Below are 20,630 nucleotides of genomic sequence, written 5' to 3'. Positions count from 1 at the left end.
ATCTGTTACATTCTTTGCAATTCGGTACTCCAACAATATTTGAAACTTCTTTATCAAAAATAATTATTCAATTAGATTTCGAAAGTTAGGATGTTTGGGGTTAAAACGATATAGTCAGATGGTGAAATATTCTGCATGCTGTGTAACTGTCTGTTTCACTGCCTGTTTGTAAATAACGTAAGTGAAAATGAATAAATAAATGTCAAGAGTGATAGCATTTGTGAAAAAAGAAAGTAATTATGTTCAGTTTCTTTAAACGAAAAATTATCGTCATGTTATTATTAAAGAATATTCAGCTATAATTTATTATTTCGCAATGTTTTTTTTTTTTTTTTTTCCTTTCTTGCCATTACATTTCCATAATAATTACTTATCACAAGATTTTTTCCTTTTCTAAAGATGCCTAACTTTAAAGGTAATAAAATATTTTTGTCTATTTGATAATTATTGTTCTGTATTTTATAAATTATATACCATTTATTTTTCTGTAATTAATAAATTGTCAATTCCAATTTTTTTGTGAATTTTCTTAATATTCTTGTATGATCTATATTTTATGTAGAAATATTTTACCTAGAGTATTTTTATGTATGCATTATTTTGCCTAATTATTTATGGATAATAATTTTGATGAAATTGCTTTATTTTAATTTTGATAATATACAAATAATCATATTTTTCTTTAAAGTTTGTCAATATGTATCTAAAACCATAGACTAGCATTTTTTCATACTGAAATAGAATATAGACACATAGTTAATTTTTTCAAATTTGTTATAAAGCATAAAATTATTGTTGCATTGTTTATTCTGATAATTATTATCAACTTGGAGCCTAAAACTTGCAAGCTGTCTATTATAATCAAAATAATAACTTCTTAATTACTGTTTATGTTATCAATGTCGTATACATTTATATTTGCTACTTTTTGATATGTAATAAAAAGATATGACTTCTACCGCAAATTAACATTAAATTGAGCATCTGTGGAAGATAGATACAAAATAGAGAAGATGTTTGAATAATTGACAAAACCTTTCTCAAATGCTCAAAGATTGGTTTTGGACGGTATTAAAAAAAGTGTTTATCTATTTTTATTACATTTATCATTGCATTTTAAACTAAACCAAAAGCTGTTTGGTTTACTTATATTATCAAAAATGTTTATAAATCATAAAATTAAAGTTACACAATTTAAAATTAATTAATTATAAAAAATATGTTCTTTTAAAATTGTTTTTAATTTTATTTATTTTTAATGATGAGAAAATAAAATATTGAAATATTTTGAAATGAGAATTGGAAAATAATTTACTGGTTGAGAAAAATTCTATACTATTAAATATAAATTAAAAAAAAAAAAATGTTTTAGTGGGGGCATTTTCAATTAGTAGGACGTAGTTATTTCCTTTTAAATGTTTTACATACTCATGTTTAATATTTCCTGTAGCCCTCTATACTGTTCCAGCCCTATATAATATTATATTAAAAAACACTGGTAATTGAAGTTAAACTTTGACTTAGAGATTATTTTCATGAAATTTTTTTGTCTAATTCTCGATTGTTTTATTTAATCGAAGTGTTATAAGATTTAATTTATTTACCTAGTTTTCAGTAATTGGATTAATATAAATATTTCAAGTGAATACAATTTTGATATGGAACAAATTTCAACAGAAATGTCTTGTGACTATAAAAAGACTAAAACTTAATCCTGAGTTGCTTTTGCAACTAAAGGCAAAAGAATATTTAAGATGGAAGGAAAGATCAGAAAAAGAAAAGATTAAAAGTAAGACAGTTAAAGAATTATCCATTCTGCTAAGAAAAAGAAGAAAAAAAAATCAAGAGAGGCAAAGTAGAGAAAGAGGAAGTTAGAATTGTCAAAAGAATGAAAATCTGCACCCATTTATTCATTTTCTTCTTCATCAGCTCTAGCTAAAATTAAATAAAAATTTCCAAAAGAAGTTGCAATTATTACTAAAATATTTGAAAATTTTCCACCTTTGAAACAAAAAAGATTATTGAGCTCTTCCATTTTGAAAAAAAGTTAAGAAAGAAGATACAATTTGAAAAAAGAGATTTCACACTATTCTATGAAAACTAATTAAAAAAAATCCAATTATCGAGAGCTTTAAATTCCATTACTTCAAACCAGTCGGCGGTTGTTTCAAACACATGTCCCATGCTGATTATCACATTTTCCTTGAGGTACTATTAGGATGGTATAAAATAGTAGTGATATCCAGTACCATTTGTCATCTTTCTTGGGTAATCTTATTCTATTAAATCTGTTGATAGTTGGATTATAGAAATAATAAAAACGTACATTTTTATCAAGAATGTGTATAAAACTTTAGAACAGTAAGTAAAGATAGTAGATGTTAAAAGCAGTGTTTTTGGGAAAGCTGACATCTAATCCTAGTATTTTTATTTTCTCTAGAAATATTTTGAAGATGAGCCAATTATTTCAAAGTACCTCTTATGCTGGTGCGGGAGAGCATCTTTTCTTGAGTGAAGAACTCAGTGACGTAACCATATTAGTGCAAAGCAGCTCTCAAAGCCAGTGGCGTTATCCTGCTCATCGTTTAGTGCTTTCTTCACAGAGCTCTGTTTTTCGGCGTATGTTAGAAAGTAACTTTTCTGAGAAATCCACAGGCTCTATTATCATTGCAGATATAAAACCTAAGATAATTGAACTTCTACTTGGGTAAGTAGTAGTCATGTAACCCTTCAGCACACAAACTCGTTTTTGGATTTTTAATAAATGTAAAAGGGATCATTTTGATCCCAAGTTGATAGATATTTGAAAGGATTAAGAAATATTAAAACATTTAATTCTTTCATTAATAAATGAATATTTAATACTTTAAAGTACTTGCCCTACTCTGGAACATTAACACATTTGTAAAGTGTATCTAAAATTGTTACATATTTTATAGTAACCACAAAGGAATTACACTGCCATGTTGAAACATTCAGGAATTAAATGCTTGTTCTTTAAACAAAAAATTATACATTGAAGTTTATTTTTAATCCTTTTATGTTTACCTTTGAAAAGATATTTTTGCTGCACCAAAGATTTTTTGCACCCAGGTCCCTTCATGGAGATGTTTGATCCTGCTGATGTGTTTAAATTTTATCCTGTATTTTAATAAGAAAATGAAATGAACTGAACTAAAATAATATATAATGCGACCAGAATGACAAAGTTTTAAAAGTCATTGTATTGGCATAAAATTTGTAAGCATTTTCCAAACCATTATTAAAACAAAACAAAAATTTAAAAAAAAATCCAAAATCAGTTCATCTTTCTCCTACTTTGAAAATTATTTAATCCATCTGATACTAATATGTTTCTAAAATTTATGTTTAAACAATTTGTTATTGAATTAGCATTTTTAACCCTTGTAAATAAAGCTCATGATAAAGTTTTGAAAAAAAATGATCAAAACCAGTTTTTAGTCTTAGGTTGTTATATGTGATCTTTCAAAAGTAAGTTTTTTTGCTTCTGTTGCTGCTAGGTCTCCAATTTTTTTATCTATAGAGAAATTTTTGATGCCTTTCTTAAGAAAGAAGAAGATTTTTTCCCCAGAAAGATTCCTATTTCATAAATGAAAATAGTGCATGTATTTCAAATTTTAAAGAGTATTCAGTAACTTGTTCTATTGAGAAGTTTGAATATACTAATTGCTTCTGCACAGAACCTTGGGGATCTGTACACTATAGATTTAAGTATAATATCAGTTAGCATATATTTAAAATTTCTAAGATAATATAATATATATCGGTTTTATTTGCATTCTAAAAGTAATAATTTTTTTAATCACTTTAACTTTAAAATTGCACAGCCCACAATGACTTTAACAAGTAGTGAACTAAAATGCTGCACCAACAAATTCCTTTCTGAAACTGTACTTCAAAACATTTTCTCATGCCTCTTGTTCCTACATTCAACCTTTTGAGGCGATATGCTGCATTGTGCTTATGAAAAGGTTTACAAGGAAATCTTAAAACAGGAAATATTTGGATTATTTCCATAATATTACAAAGAATAAAAACTTTTGTTTAAAAATTCCAAGTATGTTTTGAATGTGTGTGATAATAACTCAATCTTAATTAATCTCTTAATTTTTATCACAAATTAGCCCATATTATTTTATTCTAAAATTTTCTTTCTTCCTGATTGAAATCTCACTTTTGTTATTTAATTATTTCTAACAATTTTGTGCCAAGGAAGGTATAGTGTGGAACTTCATACATCCAGCATCTCCTCATTTCTGTGGATTGTGGGAGGCTAACATTGGAGCTATGAAACGGATTTTGTTGAAGGTGACTAAATCGACAGTGTTGACTTTTGAAGAACTCACGCTGGTGACACAGATTGAATTCAAGACCACTGTATCCTCTTTCTGCCAATGCAGCTGATCTCAGCAACTTAAACTTCCAGTTCTTAGAAGGGAAACTCTATCGGTATATGGTTTTGGTGCTAATGAAACAACTGAACAAACATTTAATGTTGTTAAGGTTAAATTAGAAAATTGCAAGAAACCAATTTTAAATATTGAAATTAAAGTATTAGAAACTGAATAAATAACTGCTACTAATTTATCTGCTCCTAATTACAATATTCTAAAGTTAAATAAGCAATTAAAAGGATTACAGCTTGAATTTAGCTAAATTTAGAATACAGCTGAATTTAGAAACAACAAAATTTGGATCTAAGAAATTGGATGAGAGACCATTTAGAAGATAAAGAAATGTTAGTCAAGGAATCACTGGGTTCTGGTATTGACAAGAGTAGTGCTCCCGCCAAAAAATGGCCAGGAGTTAAAGGTTGAAGATCAGCTGCATCAGCAGAAAGAGGACACAATGGTCTTGAATTCAAAATTACTTCAATCTGTGTCACCTTCATAGTAAGTTCTTTGAGAGTCAACACTGTTGATTTAGTCACCTTTAACAAGATCCGTTTCATAGTTCCAATTTTGGCCTCCCACAATCCACTGAAGTGAGTAGATGCTGAAAGTATGAAGTTCCACACTATACCTTCCTAGGCACAGTGTTCTAAAAATTTGCTGACGGTTTAGTTCTCACACTACAAGCAAAGTAATAAAAATTTTTAACTCCATCGCATATCTTCCAAAAATACCCAAAATTCCTGAATCGATATGTGTCAAAGAAATCCTTATGAGAATCTGTTAGTAAATGCACTAAAGGAAAAATTTCACACTTTATCTCTTATTGGAACAGTGTTCTATCCGGTCTATATGTACAAACTATGCCCTCTCATGGAAAAACTAATTGAATTTAATTTCAAATTTGTCTTCTTTTTGGCCACATCTGTAAAACTATGTTGTATAAGCATAAAGGAGAATCAGTGAACAGTCCCCACTGCTCCAACCATTGTTCAATCTTCATCAATTGTTATTTCATATGAAAGTTAATAACTTCTTGGTATTTCATCATAGGTTGCCTGTTTTTTTTACCTTCCATTCTTTCCAAGTAATAGAGCACTTGAAAATGGGTCTTTGCATGGAATCAACTATTTCAGGTTCATTTGGTTTTACTTCAAGCAAAATAAATTTGCACATGATCACGAAAAGTCAACTTGGGCGTTGTTAGGCAGAGCTAAGCAAAATATATTTGTGCAGGAAAACATAATGAGGAAATACTACAAAATTAATTTCCGCGTTTCCATGTAGAATGACGAATTATTGTTTACATTCAATTTGAATTTAATAAATAATTTGTTTCTTTTTTGCAGGTATATGTATCGAGGTAGGGTGAGTCTTCAGAATTGGCGAGACGGTTTGGAACTTCTCCGTGCCGCCCACAAATATCAAGTAGAACCTCTTGTGCAATTCTGTAGCAGATTCCTCGAAAATATGATCAGTATATCGAACGTCTGCTACTTTTATAACGAAGCGTGTCTCTATTCTCTAATCTCTCTAAAGGAGAAATGCCTCAAACTTATCCTGGATGCTGGCTTCATCGTGTTACGGAGCAAAGCGTTCGAGATACTTGAGAAAGATTCGGTGATGGACATCATCACGAATTCGGACCTGAACATTGACAGCGAGCTAATGGTGTTCGAAGCCTTGCTGAAATGGTCTCCCATGCAGTGCTGTCGGGTAGGCCTCCAGATGAATGAGGCGAACATCTTGCAAGAGCTGACGCCATTCCTGAAATACGTGTGTTTCGACGACATGTCCGACACCGACAAAAGCGCCCTGCCGCCAGCCGTGCTGTCGTGCGTCAAACCAAATAATCGGAATCGTATCGCCCATCACGTGCCCGATTCTCTGCTGCAGTTTTCTTGCTATTTCAATTTCCACACAGACCAGGAGTTCATGGAATGCGTCGGCGATGCTCTCAACTGCATCAGCTTCTCCCTGGATGCCTCCCAGTATATGATTGGCTTGAAATTTATGGTGGTGACGCCAGAATGCCCGCCACACTTGATCCTCTCGTTGGTCAAAGTGTATGGTGGATCCACGACCATCTGCCACACCATGAACTTGTACTCTGTTGCTTGGAAGGAAGGATTGCAGATGAATGAGAGGAAGAGGTACGAGGCACAGATTCTTCTACGGCAACCGTGCCGCCTGGATCCAAAGACAGTGTACAAGCTGCTCTTGACTGACAGGCAACAAAATACCTATTGTCCTAAGACAAAACTGCACACAAAGGCTTTATTGGTCGAAAAAGGGCATATTAATTTGTCGCTGCACACAGAATCTGTTTGGGGAGTCATGGGACTGATCTTTCTATAATGTCCCCCCCCCCCGTTTCTAAGAAAGAATGATCCTGTGGTTTAACAGAAAGTACAAAACAAATCAAAGATCTGCTGCTATTCGCCATACCATGAACTTGCATTCTGTGGTCTGGATGTAAGGATTACTGATGAACGAAAGGAAAAGGTATGGGGCCCAAATACTTCAGAGATAGCCATGTTGCCTGGATCCAAAGATCATTCACTAGCAGCTTTTAAATGAAGAGTAACAAAAGAAAATATCGAGTAGTCTCAAAAAGAAATTACTCACAAAAACATTATTGATCGAAAATGAATATATTAATTTGTTCACTGTACACAGAATTTGTGTGGAGAGTAATGGGATTGATTTTTCTATAAAGTCCTCTGTCTCCCCCACTCCCTTTTTTTTTTTCCCTTCTTTTTTTTTAAGAAAAAGAATAATCCTATGGTTTGCCAGAAGTACAAAAATCAAAGAAAAGTTTTATTTTATTTCTCAGATTTTTTTTATAGTAGAATGTTATTCAACTAAGCTGAAAGAAAATAAGTTAGTCTTATTTACTTTCAATATTTTGTTTTCGTTATATTTTTATGAACATGAAAAATAAATATTTTTACCATTTTTCTTTTCTTCATTTTATAGAAAGTGATTTTTAAAAAATGACGATTTGTATTTAAAAACCCACAAACCATATTTTGAATTAAATCCTCCTACAGAAAATCTGTCTCTGCTTGTGGGTATCCTCAAAAGTGATTAAATTAAATTTAGCTTACGCTCTTATCAATATTTCATGAATGAACACTATCAAAGGGTTGGATAATCTGTTAAAATTATCACTTTGTGGGTATGTGAAAACTAAAATTTCTAAGTTAAATAACATTTTTTACATGATCTTGTCACTAAAATTTTAGTTCTTCAGCAAATTTTGTTTCAAATTGGAAGAAAGGATGTTCAAATTGTATGCTTTATTATCCTATGTTCTGTAAAATGGAGAGAACACCCCATACACCAAATCATGAGACTTTTCATCCTACCAACCCTAGTTGCAAAGTATTTTTAAATTTGTTAATTTAATTAGAGAAAAAAATTGTACAGAAAAATTAGTGCCATTGAGAGGGCATTTTTATTTCATTTTAAAAGCTGTGTAAAAATGTTTCGAAGTCATCAAGGATAAATGTTAAATTTAAAGATTTTTAATATATATATCTTTTCCCAATGTGCAAAAATCTAATACAAGCTTCAAACTTTTATCAAATCAACCATAAAAAATGTACCGTTTTTTTTTTTTTTTTTTGTTTTTTTTGCACAATGAACTTTTTGTGAGAAAGTTTTTCTGAAAAAAATTCAATGTGCGTAGGATGAAATTAATTTTGAATTTTAGATTAGAATGTTCTCCCCTCTCCAAAAGAGGATTTAACATTTTTATTGAAAAAAAAAATGCTTTGGGAATTACTTTTCTAACATTTAAGCTGCAAGACTTTACTGATGTTGATTATTTAGCAACCTGTCAAATGTTGCCCTGTGGCTTCCAGATAAAATGATATGTTGGCATCTAACAATGTAAATCAATCGTCAATTTCCATATTTATAAATGTGATTGAAAGCATCAAGTGAAATAAATGCGAGTCAACAAGAAAGAAAATGATAGTGCTCGTCATTTTGTTACATGCTGTAAATTAAAATAAAGACAATGAAAGAGAATAATGTAATTTAAAATATATTTAATAAAACATTCTATATACACAAATTCGATTTTCAAAATGCTCCTTATAACATTGTCCTTTATAACATTTCAGGAGGCCAGTTCAATTCAACTTCAAAGTATTTACTAGAAGGCAGCCACTCCCAGAATTCTCTCAACAAAACTGAAAGCAGAGAGACGAGAATTATAGCATTATAATACTCTATTATTCTAATTGTTCATGTATACCATTAAAAATAAGCAAGAACTTTCCATTGGAAAAATGCTTTAAATGATGTCAAGAATTATATTTCCTGTTGTTTTTCTCAATAAATGTCGTACTGAAAAAAATTAATTTTTATATAGCACCCTGGTGTTCTATAAATCCTAAGAGGGCTTTTTTCTCCCTCCCTCAATTATGAATGGGCTACATAAAATATAATGTCATTACCAAAGATACAGCTGGGTCTCGCTTATTTTTTTACATAATCGGTGCCTCGGTTCGCCCTTTAAATTCTTTACATCATTCCCATACAGCAACGTTTGATCATATTTCGTTTAGAAGCATGATTGGAGACTGAAAAAAGACAGTTCTCGTATTTAAAGATATATTCTTAACGAACCAATATTTTTAAAAGTTTCACTCTTCTGCAACCAAAACTGACCGAATTATGAAGCACTAAACATCACTATTTTATATGATTTCACGCCATTTTTATGTCCACCTCGAGGAAGGTCCTCTAATCAACCTCGAGGCAGTTACCAACTAAAGAAAGAATGCATAATATCTCAGCCAATTTTAGAGACAGAAGATTGCAACTTAATTTTTTTTAAAAATCTAAAATATGAAGTGTGTCGAGAATATTTTTCTAAACAGAATTAAAAGACTATGAAAATTTAGATTTCTTAACTTTTTCAGCAATTCATTTTATTACATAAAACATAATTATTCTCATCATTTAAAACATTTTTCCAACTGAAAGTAATAATTCAATGACTAAGGAACTCACTATTGAGTTATGATTAGAAAAGATCCTTTGAAAAAGAAAACTATGATGTAAAGAATACTGTAAATATTTTTCTTACATTTTGTATCCTTCTGCCATGCCTTCTTTAAAGATTCCTTTGAGTCCACATCTCGTTCAATGATAGCCTGCAAAAAGTAGCGAGTTCTCGGCTGCAGTCTGAAAACAAAAGAATCATCTTCTTTACAGTGAATAAATAAAACAATCTTCACCAAAATCAAGCATCTTTATACAACTTATACTTTATTTCTGACACAAGCTTCAGAATTATGTTTGGATGATACTTTTTTGTAATCATGGTTATTAGCCATCTTTGTGACCAATTGGTTAGCCATGATTAAAGATAATTAAAAATATCAATTAAATATTTGTGTAATTTAGTCTTCATGATTTTCTCAGAAAAATATTTTTGAACTTCAAATTTTTACATGCACTAATAGTATTTTAAAAGTCATAACCTTTATATTCATTGTGCTCTGTATTTCCCTAATTTGTTGTCTATATGCATATATGTTCAACACATCATAGGAGAGAACAGCAGAGTTTAAAAATGGATAGAATTTTAAAATTTCCCATCAATTCCTTGATTCTAAAGTTAAGTTTAATTGAAAGTGAAACAAAATTTCAAAAATTCCATTAAAAGCATACATTATACTGAAATCCACTCAGCATGAAGAAATAAAATCAGTTTTCATATTTTGATTGTCAACGATGAAATAAAGGCTGTTTTCATTATTAACAATGATAATTATTTCAGTTTTACTTCAATAATGAAATGTATTGCAGTAAGATATGCTTTAAATTATTTTTTTAATCATTAAAAGAGAAATATTATGAAGAAAGAAATTGGTGTCATAAAATTAATAATTTTTAAAAACTTTTCTGATGACATAAAAACCAATTTTGTGTGCAGTCTTTTCAGAAGTTATAGTAAAAAAATTTTGTTAATTTTAAATTAATTAAAATTTCAAAAATAAAATCCCTTCAAAGTGCATATTTTCATCCTTTATAGTACATATATATGCTTTGGTAGCTCTAGACCACACAGTCTAGTCTGTAGAGCACTTAATTCATATAGTATTCATATACATATTCATCCTTATTATTAGTTGAGAATATTTAAAATTTCACATAGTATTTATTAAAATTTAATTGATTAGCATCATATAATATTTTTTTATAAAATATTAATCATATATAAAAAGTAAAAACTAAATACTAAAAATAAATAAAATATTACATAAATAAGGTACTGGAATAAATATAGAAAATATATTAATTTTACTAAAAATAAGCATCTAAAATTCTTAAATCTTCTAAATTTAAAAGCAAAATAATAATTGAGCATGAATGATTTAAATACAACAAAGACACTGACAAAAACAATGCTGAATTTAAACAATAAGCATGCAGGAAAATATTAAAATAGAAACAAAAAAGAAAGAAAAGAAAAAAAAAAAAAAAACCTAACTGTCTTAAATATTTTCCAATCAACATACTTAAATAAATGCATTCCAAGTTCAACCACAAAGATATCAGGTTGGAATATTTGTGTGCAAAAAAAAATAAAAAAAAATGCTAGATTACCCTTTCTATTTACCAGATCTAGCCCCTAGATTTAGAAATGCAAATTGATTGAGAGACGTTCACATCGGTATACAAAGTAGGCAATATAATATGAAATAATGAAGCCCAGTGGAAGCAAAACCATTGATTTTGTAAAATAAAATTTCTACGACTTCAATTCGTAAATTTATTGGAGAGGCTGCTTTTATATCCAAATATTTCATTTTCATTTTGGAAGGATTCACAAAAGGAAATTTGTATAATACTAAGAATGAGAAGCCTATGCAAAGGCGAAATTGTGCGTATCACCGTAGAAAGAGCATGTCAAATGAGTGGTTAGACTTTCCTTTATAACTTCAAAGCAATGAGTAGGCATGATTAGAAGAAATTGCCACTTCATAATCATTTTTTAAAAAAAATCCTAAAACTGATTAGAAAATTGTAGCAATTACACAAAATGCACGGATATAAAGAAGTTATTATAACACAAGATATTAATTACTACCACCATTAGTGGTCTCCCCAAAACTTTCTCGCATGCTCTGTAATATAGGTGAATTTGTTTATTAGACATTTTTTCCCATTCAGTTGAAACAAAGATTTGACACAAAACTGCACTTGTAATCACAAAATCCCATACCTAATCTGATCTATTTAAGTCATTGTATTTTTGTATTATCAGTTTACAAGTTTCTGAAAGCACAGACTGAATCATTGTTGGTTTTGGCTCAAAATTCGATAGGTGTCTACAAAATGAATGTTAAATCTATCTAGTGAATTTTATCCATGTAGCTCTCTATGTTTTGTAAATATTGTATTAACTTAATATTCGAACAGCTGGTCAAATCTCCTCCGAATAGATTTCACTCAAAATGTGATAGTAATCTGCCAATTTGGTGTAAAGACCGTATACCAAACTTCACCCGTCAAGCTCAAAAAACTTTTGAATTACCTTTGTCACAGACAAATAAACATAATGCCAAAAATGTGTTATTCGAACAGGGAACTCTAAAATACGGAAGTTCATTAATATCTCTTGTTCGAATTTTTGACAATTACAATATCTTCTTTATAATTCATATATGAGAAAGTAAAAATTCTACCAGAAGATTTTGCAGAAAATCTTACCTTGCCCAAGATTTCAGTATGATGGAAGGGAGAGCAAAAAGATCCTTTCTATAACTTTGGATGGCAGGACAAATCTGCCCATCCAGGAAGAAATATGCAAACCAAGTAAATCTGTGAATTCCTTTGGGCATTTCCATATGCACCAGAGGCAACTCCCAATCCAAGGGACCTATACACATAATATAAAATAAATTAATCAAAAAATTTTTAATTCATCTTTATTAGTCAGTGAAAAAATTGTTGGCCACAATTAGAGTGAACATTATGCATAATAGATTTATATCTCTATATATAAAATGCTAATGTATGTGGCACAGAAATCGCTCTTATTACATAGATACTATTGCTCTTATTACATATTGCAACAAGCAAATATAACACAAATCACTATTATATATCACACTGCTGCAGTGAGCATTTTTACAACTACACTAAATTTAATACTTCACTAATTTTTAAAACTAAAAAATATGATTTAATAATTTTTGAAATTTGAACTCATTCAGTCTTGTACTTTTGCTGATGCTAAAATTAAGATATTTTTTAAAAATGCTTTCATTGAATACTAATTCCTAAGTAGGATTTTTACTCCTGCTTTTATTTTGCAGTTGATATACTTTTTAATTTGCACATGTTATAATTTAACAAATAACAAGATGATTTTTTTTTTTAAAACAAGTATTCCATATTAATATTTAACATCTGAAAAAGTCAATTATCTGGCTAACAAGCTGGTCACCAAAAGTTGTTAGTTTTATTATTCATTTATGAATTTAATGGAATGGAAGAAGTTTAAAATATTCTGTTGTTTGTTTATAAATACTTCCTTGGGATGTTTTGATTTTTTAATTTGGAAATGCTTTTATAGAGGTGCATAAAATTTTGATTCTCATTTATGTAGAACAAAATTCAAAAGTCTGAGAACCATTGTAGTGTAGAATGAGAAAAGTGGCAGGAAGCAGATGTACAACAGTCGCTCTGCCTTTAGAGTCGAGTCTACAGTCAGACTGTTTGCGTATAAAATAAATTTTTACCGAAAGTTCCGTCCATATAGCAGAATATTTTATCTTTGGTACTATCATATTTTGGAGGGAGGTCCTCACGGGGAGCATTCAGATGACACAAATCAGGAGCAAAAGCAGGGAGCCATTCCACATCGATTTCAACTACACCTGCAAAGAAGGAAATATTTCATATTCTCAGATATTTCTAAATAACTACACATATAAATTTCTTGTTGCATAAAACAATTTGGTTGCTCAGAATCATTGAAATTGTACATCATTAAAAAAAAAACTTTAATGTTATTTAAAATGTAAAAAATATATTTTCATAAAATTTAATTTTTTTAATTGAATGATCATCCTAGAAAACTCTTTTAAAACAGAATATTAATGTTTGAAAACAAAAAATACTAGAAATTTTAACAAGATACTTTGTTTTTAAAAGTGCACAAAGAAACATCAAAGCCACTTGTTGCAGTCCAAGTTATATTAGATTATCAGTAAACGTTATGAAAATTTTTGCTCAAAATTTTAAAGTGGTCCAGTAATGAATCAGAGTTTTTTGCACAAATATTAGAATAACATACTGCACCAAAAATATAAAAATGGTATAATTGTAGATACCTAATAATATATATCTTTGCAAAAATTTAAAAAATAGAAACTGTCAAAATATTACTTCAAATATTTTTTTTTTATCAAATCATAAGAAATTAACTGTTGTAATCAAAAACTTAATCTTTTATAAATGAATACAAGTTTTTTAAAATTCTATTCATAATGAATAATAGAAGACTTAAGTTACTTACAGGTGTTAACTACAGTACCAAATAAAAATTGTCCACTTATTATACTTAAAATGCAAAAAATTACAAACAATAATTATTAATTTCAAAACATCAATTCTTAAAATTCAATACCTCTAATAATAATACAACTTCATTTGAAGATTGCAAGAGTAGGTCGAACCAAAATTATTAATCCTCTCTATTCTTTGAACACTGCAAAACGATCTCTCCGAAAGTTTTGTTAAGGCTGTTGTTGGTATTTTCATACATACACAGTTGGTACATTCATTAGCTTATCACTATTCTTATTATAATGAAATTACAAACAGGCACCATACCTTTTGAAAGAAAGCTATCCTGGGTTGATGCGAGTATAATCATTTTGGAGACATTAAGCCTTGGATGCAGAGAAATAATGATACGGAAACATTGCATGTTAGGTATAAAATGCTTTCATTGGCAATTTCCCCTGATTTTTAAACACTTTTATGAATTACCTATTTTTTCCAGTTTTATAAAATTCCCTTTTTCCTTAAACCCTATTTATGGCACCACCTTCATAAAAAAATTATAAATTATTTAAATTTGCCAGAAGGTTAGCCATAAAGCTGGCAACTAGTGTCCACTCAATTGCTGGCCAATGCCATGAATATAAGATATTTAATTAACTCTGTATTTTGATCAAAAAAAAAAAAAGTTCTGAAATTAGTCCAAGTTACATTACAATAGTGTTAGTGCAACACAATTATTACAATACAATAGTGTTCGTTACAATAGTGTTAGTGCAATACAATTATTACAATACAATAGTGTTAGTGCAAATCACAGAAAAGATACTTTAGGGCCATTAAAATAGTGATTGTTTTCAATTATAAAATGGTGCAAAATTTGTTTTTGTAGGATAGTCTTTCTGAAGGATAAAGCAGGAATAAACCAAAACCTTGCTTACTTCTTAATTAACAGAAAATTTAATCATTGGATTTCAAAAAGATGACAATGATCTTTCTCTCGTTTTGAATACACATACACACATAAATAAATAAAAAAAAAAAAATGAAAGTAAATGTGTATGTGTTAGCACTCTATAGGCCATCCATTTGACTTAGAGCTACCAACCTTGGCACATATATATCTTGGAGGGCGGGAATATGCATTCATGTTATAAGAAGAATAAAAAGATAAACTTATAACATCATGAAATAAAGAGGATAGATAGTCAGATATTTTTGTTTTTGATAATTCCATGATGTTATGAAACTGGTCCAATTCCACTAAAAAGGTTCAATTATACAATAAACAAAACTTATTTAAGACAATTAAAGTAATGTGATTTTAATATCTGCCAATCTGGTGAAATTTTGGACATGAAGTTATATATAAATGGATATATCTTTTAATCTGAAATTGAATATAACCAATATTTCTGGCAAACTAGTTGTCACTAGAGCAACTAGTATTTTATATATATATATATATATATATATATATATATATATATATATATACACACACACAATAGTGATCAAAACTGGAGAAAACTTTTGGGAAAAAAAATTGAGATTTGATGACATATAACATAAATTTTATTAAAAGAACTATCATAATGTTACATATCATTTTAAAAGTAATTTAACCCAAAATTTAACAAAACAATTTTTATAATGATATTAATTTGGAATAGCAATTAGAAAGAAGAAAAAAATGAATACAGAAATAATATATCAAAAAATTCCCACTTATGGTAATTAATATCAATCATCAATTATGCCTTACAATGCTATTCCAAGAAGTTAAACACTTCTTATCATTCCTCAGCTGTTATTATGTGATACCCTGATTGGATTATTGCCTCAATTAATTGGGTTTTATTACTGCGAAACAAGTTCTTTAGTCTGCTGCACAGATTTCTCATTGGGTTCAGAGCTGGGTAATTCCCAGACCATTCCCACAGTGACATATGATTTCCTTGAAACCAGTTTTTTCACATACAGTGGTAATATGATATGGAGCTGAGTCACATGAATAAATATGCATCCTTCATTTTCTGGGAAACGATCACATGTGGGCAACAGTTTGGAAATGAGTATTTCATTTATGTATTTTGGGGCACTTATATAGCCATTCATCACAAATTCTGCTTACTCCTTTTGCTCTCATACATCCCCATATCATGATAGGGTGTTCAAAAATAAGTATAATACAATCAGAATAGAAATCTACTCTTATTCTCCTCCTTATGTATTTTGTGCCATCGATGCTAAAAAATGAGATTTTGCTCAGTTTAATCTTTTCAATTAAAGTAATCAACTATTTCTTTCAACCTTTATTTCGAATTTAAAAATGGCTTTTGTCATGGAATTATTAAATTTAGATCAGATTCCTACAATCTGCATTGAATGATTCTTGCACTCAACTTCATAATGCATTGTAGTGCATAGTCTTAATTATTATATTGTGGTGAATAGCATATAAGCCAGTTAACAGCTCTGCTATCCAAGCAATTGTTTTGATAGGATACAAAAGCATATGCTCGTGTAGCGCAGTTGTTAACTGGCTTATATGCTATTCACCACAATATCATCACTTTGTGCAGTGCAACTCTTCCCACCTTTGGTTTTGCAATAACTGAATTTCCTTATACTCCTTCAAAAATTTAGAAATGCTGCCTTTAATTTGATTTCTATCAATCTTCTTTCTAATTCCATTATAATTCATGTCTTGTACATGCAATACTGAAATTTTACATAATTTGTTGCGAGACCTAAAACAATGAACACAACCTTTTGTTCAATTTTTCTTTTTCTTTCCATGTTTTAACAACCTACAAAATGAAAGAATACAAAGAAACAAAATTACCAGAAATGGCCAAAAAAAAGAGGAAGGAAGAAAAATATATATAAAAACTCCTCTCAGCTCCAAAATCTAGTGTCAATTGCTGTTCTACTAATAACAAGTTAACACCTTATTGCTATCTAAACAATCATGCTCATTATCTACATAAAAAATGAAGAAAAGCTGTCTCATCAAATGAAGTAGGACATGTTTCAATCTTTTGGTTATTTTGTTATAACTTAAAAAAAAAAATAATTCTAAGTGAACAAACTGTAATGCATTACATTCTTGGTTAAATCACGTTTAAAATTATATATACCAACTTTATGGTTTTACTGCTGTTAAGAGTCATTAAACCCTCTCTCTCGATGTATATTATATATATATATATATATACACACACACGCACACACACAGAGAGAGAGAGAGAGGGGATAATCATTTCAGTATTAATATATTTAAACCATTTTACCTGTTGCACTCTAAAGGCCAGCTTGTACATACACATAATTTGTAACAGATAAGTCAGTGACACAAAGTTCATAGAAATGATTAGTGGCTTGAAGTACAATATTATCATTTTAGGATGAAAAAGAAAAGAAAAAAAAAAAAAAAAAAAAAAAGCTGGTCATCACAGCAGGTTGATTTTTAATCAATAAGTCATTCTTTAATATACCTCTCTATATTATTGGTGTTGAATAAAAAAGCAAATTAAAAATTTATTATAAAATAAAAAAATGAATTGCAAAGTCGTATTTTAAACTTAAATAAAACATAGTCAAATAATTTTTGAAACTGTATTTTTAAAAATGAACCGAAAAGTAGAATAAAAAAAAGTTCTATATTTTTACTATTTAATATATAATTGACATTTACAAATATTATGTAATCTTAAAAATAATCCTTTCTTGAATTTATTATTAGATGATGCCACAGAGATGAAATTAAAATTCCCTTACATGATTTGTTAATAATTAAAATATTTAATCAGTGCATTGTCATTATGAGCATTGAAATATTTAATCTATCAGAAAAATTCAAATCAATCAAAGAAAAATTTCAATATACATCAAAATTCCATCTTTACAAACATGAAACAAGTAAAATAGATGAAAGTGAGTAAAAGATACCTTTCATATAAAATTTTGAAGTGTGTGATAGTTCATTGTAGGTGACATAATCAGGAAGCCTTTCAAATTGTGTTGAGGAAGGATGTATAAACACTAATTCATCACATTCCAGACACTGAAAGGAGAATAAAAAAATACCCATTAATCATTGCAAAATAAAGACCAGCACAAATATAAGTAGCACTGTTAGTTCATATCTCCACTGGAAAGGATGTTTTCAGTATACTAGGTAATTAGTAAAGGGCTGTTTTAATATGATAATGCTTAGAGAGACTGATGCACTATTTGAAAATGTGACAGACGATATGAGATGATTGATTAAGAAAAATTTTCTACCAGGCAGATCCCAGGTTATCAAATAACAGATGACTGGTGTTATCCAATAGTTACTTACTGGATAGTAGGTATTTACTAAGAAAGGATTTTTTTAAAGCTATAATAGATTTTTAATTAAAAATTAATCAACATTTAAAAGTTTCTTTTAATCTCCTTCAAGGTATATTATCATATAAAATCCATTTGCACACCACTTTAAAATAAAAAAAAAAAATAATAACTTATGCAGTTTCACTTATTTTATTTTCAAGTACTTTCATTAATTTTATTAAATACTTTAAAAACTAGACAACTAGTATTTAATGTATATGTTTACTAGTATTAAGTATTTAGTTGGTTCATCAGAAATATTGGTTTTATTTAATTTCAGCTAAATCATTTAGATAAACATGCCCATGATTCCAACAAATTATATGACATTAAAGCCATGCTATTTTACATACATATTTAGTCTTACATATGTTCTATTCATTGCACGTATGAACTTTTCTAATGGAAAGCAGTTCCATGATATCATTGCACTACTTTATTTGCCTTCATTTCAATATTTAGCAGTATTTTATTCATCTGTAAATGACAAAGATATTAAACAGTATTCTTCTTTAACTTTCAACAATAGAAGGCAATCAGATGATCAAATATTTGACAAAACTATGAAAACGATTTATTTTTTACTCACAACAATGAAAATATTATTATGAAATATACTTGAAAATAAGCTTGAAAGTTAATTATATCTTGACTAAAGATTTTTACAGCAATAAATTTGGAATCATTGAAAAGATAATATTTTAGGCTTTAAAAAAAATAGTGTAAAAATAATTTCAGTATGAGAATATTTTCAGAATTATCATGAGGAAAAATCAAACTTTAGCTTATTTTTTAAATTAATTAAAGTTCTAATAAAAATCTAATAGATAATCTTTGGTAACTCTTAATAGGGATTAATCTTTGATAGCTCTATGTCAAACAATCTGAAAATGGAATTGTTAATAAAATGTGTAAAGCAATAAAATGTTAGGAAAGTAGTCAGCTAAACTGCTGATAATAGTATAGCTTAGAATTTCAATTGACAATACTACATTTTGTCCAAAATTTTGAATAAAACTGTAATTTATACTATAAATCATAAATTCAATTTATAATCATAATTCAAGAATCTCTATATTCTCATTTCAATTCTCTATCTAAAACAACTAACACTTATATGATGATAATTTTAATTTTAGTATTTGAATAAAAAGTTTAAAGTATACGTTTTAGCAATACTATTCCTATTTGCGGCCCCAAATGTAGGCAGGCTTAAATGTTAACACTATTCTATGAGGGAATTATTCCTAAGATTTGACAAGTTTTGTCTGGAGCCCCAATAATACCATTTTTGTATTTAGAGAAACAATTATAACAGAATAGTAAAAACAGAATTTTTTTAAAAAAATGTTATAACTTACCCTGTATGCATTTTTTAATGTCTTTTCACCTTTTGCTTCATCATGAGGAATTTTTCTACAAGGTGGGGAAAAAAATTAAAAAATAATTTAACACAAAATTTATGTTAAAGGCATGCATGAAATACATCATACATGTGAATTAATTGAAAATATTTTAATAAAAACAAGAAATTGAATAAAAAAAGCCCTGAAATCAATAAGCTATAAAAGTGTTAGAATTTTTCATGCACATAATCAGATTTCAAATTTTTTAGTCACTAACCTCAGCCCAAATATAGTAATTATGAATGTTACACATTATATGAATATTACATATTATAAAAATGTTGTGAAATGTAGTATATTTGAATGTCATGCAGTAAATATGAATTTTATAGCAATTGTTCTATCATCTACATTTTAAACAGATATAACTTTCAAGCTTTCAGTTCACGTATTTCCAGGATTAATAATTATAACTTATATGAACACTTTTTGAACTACTTGTGAATATCATCAAAATCAAAACAATATAAATTAAAATAAAATTATTACATAAGTTATTATAATAAAGTTAACAAAACAAACAGTCTTGAATTTGCACATTTATTTTTCTTCAGGGCAATGATATCACACGTGGAAATGTGGAAGTAAAAACTGAAACAAATAACTAAAAAGTGGAGGCATGCAAAAAAAAAAAAAAAAAAGGAATTAGATAATATGTTACAAAAGCTGAACTAAAAACAACAACTTCATGACTCTTTGAACATTTATTTTCATATTTGGCTCATTGCTAAGAATGGAAAGACATGTGACACACTGAAGGCAGTGAAGACCAAGAAGAAGGAATATCCCTCTTATTTTTTATTTATTTCTTTTGTCACTGATCTGAGAATAACAACTTTAAAAACATCATGTACAACGAAATAAAGGTCAATAAAAAAAGCATCAAGACCATACC

The 20,630-nt window shown here is 28.7% G+C and overlaps 2 protein-coding genes across 3 annotated transcripts in view; one reads left to right on the top strand and one right to left on the bottom strand.

Moving 5' to 3' along the window:
* The first annotated feature begins 167 nt into the window (after positions 1-167).
* Positions 168-7,177, top strand: LOC129961807 (BTB/POZ domain-containing protein 9-like). Of its 2 annotated transcripts, none has more exons than XM_056075383.1 (3): positions 168-233; positions 2,441-2,707; positions 5,762-7,177. In XM_056075383.1, exons 2-3 carry the CDS (start codon positions 2,454-2,456, stop codon positions 6,768-6,770), a joined length of 1,263 nt encoding a protein of 420 aa, XP_055931358.1. In that variant the 5' UTR covers positions 168-233; positions 2,441-2,453; the 3' UTR covers positions 6,771-7,177. The 2 variants fall into 2 exon arrangements, with proteins under 2 accessions (XP_055931358.1, XP_055931357.1); XM_056075382.1 differs by having other exon boundaries at positions 172-415.
* Positions 7,178-8,476: 1,299 nt separating this feature from the next.
* The window catches only part of LOC129959952 (probable ATP-dependent RNA helicase DHX37), a 53,848-nt gene continuing 41,694 nt past the window's right edge, over positions 8,477-20,630 (bottom strand). The window contains exons 21-26 of the mRNA XM_056072876.1: positions 19,691-19,745; positions 17,904-18,018; positions 13,184-13,321; positions 12,150-12,318; positions 9,517-9,614; positions 8,477-8,614 (exon numbers count right to left, since the gene is read on the bottom strand). Coding sequence (XP_055928851.1) covers positions 8,532-8,614; positions 9,517-9,614; positions 12,150-12,318; positions 13,184-13,321; positions 17,904-18,018; positions 19,691-19,745 — 658 coding nt within the window. The 3' untranslated portion in view covers positions 8,477-8,531. The remainder of the gene's footprint in view (positions 8,615-9,516; positions 9,615-12,149; positions 12,319-13,183; positions 13,322-17,903; positions 18,019-19,690; positions 19,746-20,630) is intronic.

Source organism: Argiope bruennichi, chromosome 2 (assembly GCF_947563725.1).
Source record: "Argiope bruennichi chromosome 2, qqArgBrue1.1, whole genome shotgun sequence".
Classification (NCBI taxonomy): Eukaryota; Metazoa; Arthropoda; class Arachnida; order Araneae; family Araneidae; genus Argiope; species Argiope bruennichi.
This window is presented reverse-complemented; position numbering and strand designations above follow the sequence as displayed.

What these genes read in the sequence shown, in the direction of transcription:
- LOC129961807 (XM_056075383.1), top strand. Translation starts at nt 2,454, where the DNA reads ATGAGCCAATTATTTCAAAGTACCTCTTATGCTGGTGCGGGAGAGCAT. An exon ending in ATAATTGAACTTCTACTTGG is followed by an intron (nt 2,708 to 5,761) that starts GTAAGTAGTAGT and finishes TCTTTTTTGCAG; the next exon opens with GTATATGTATCGAGGTAGGG.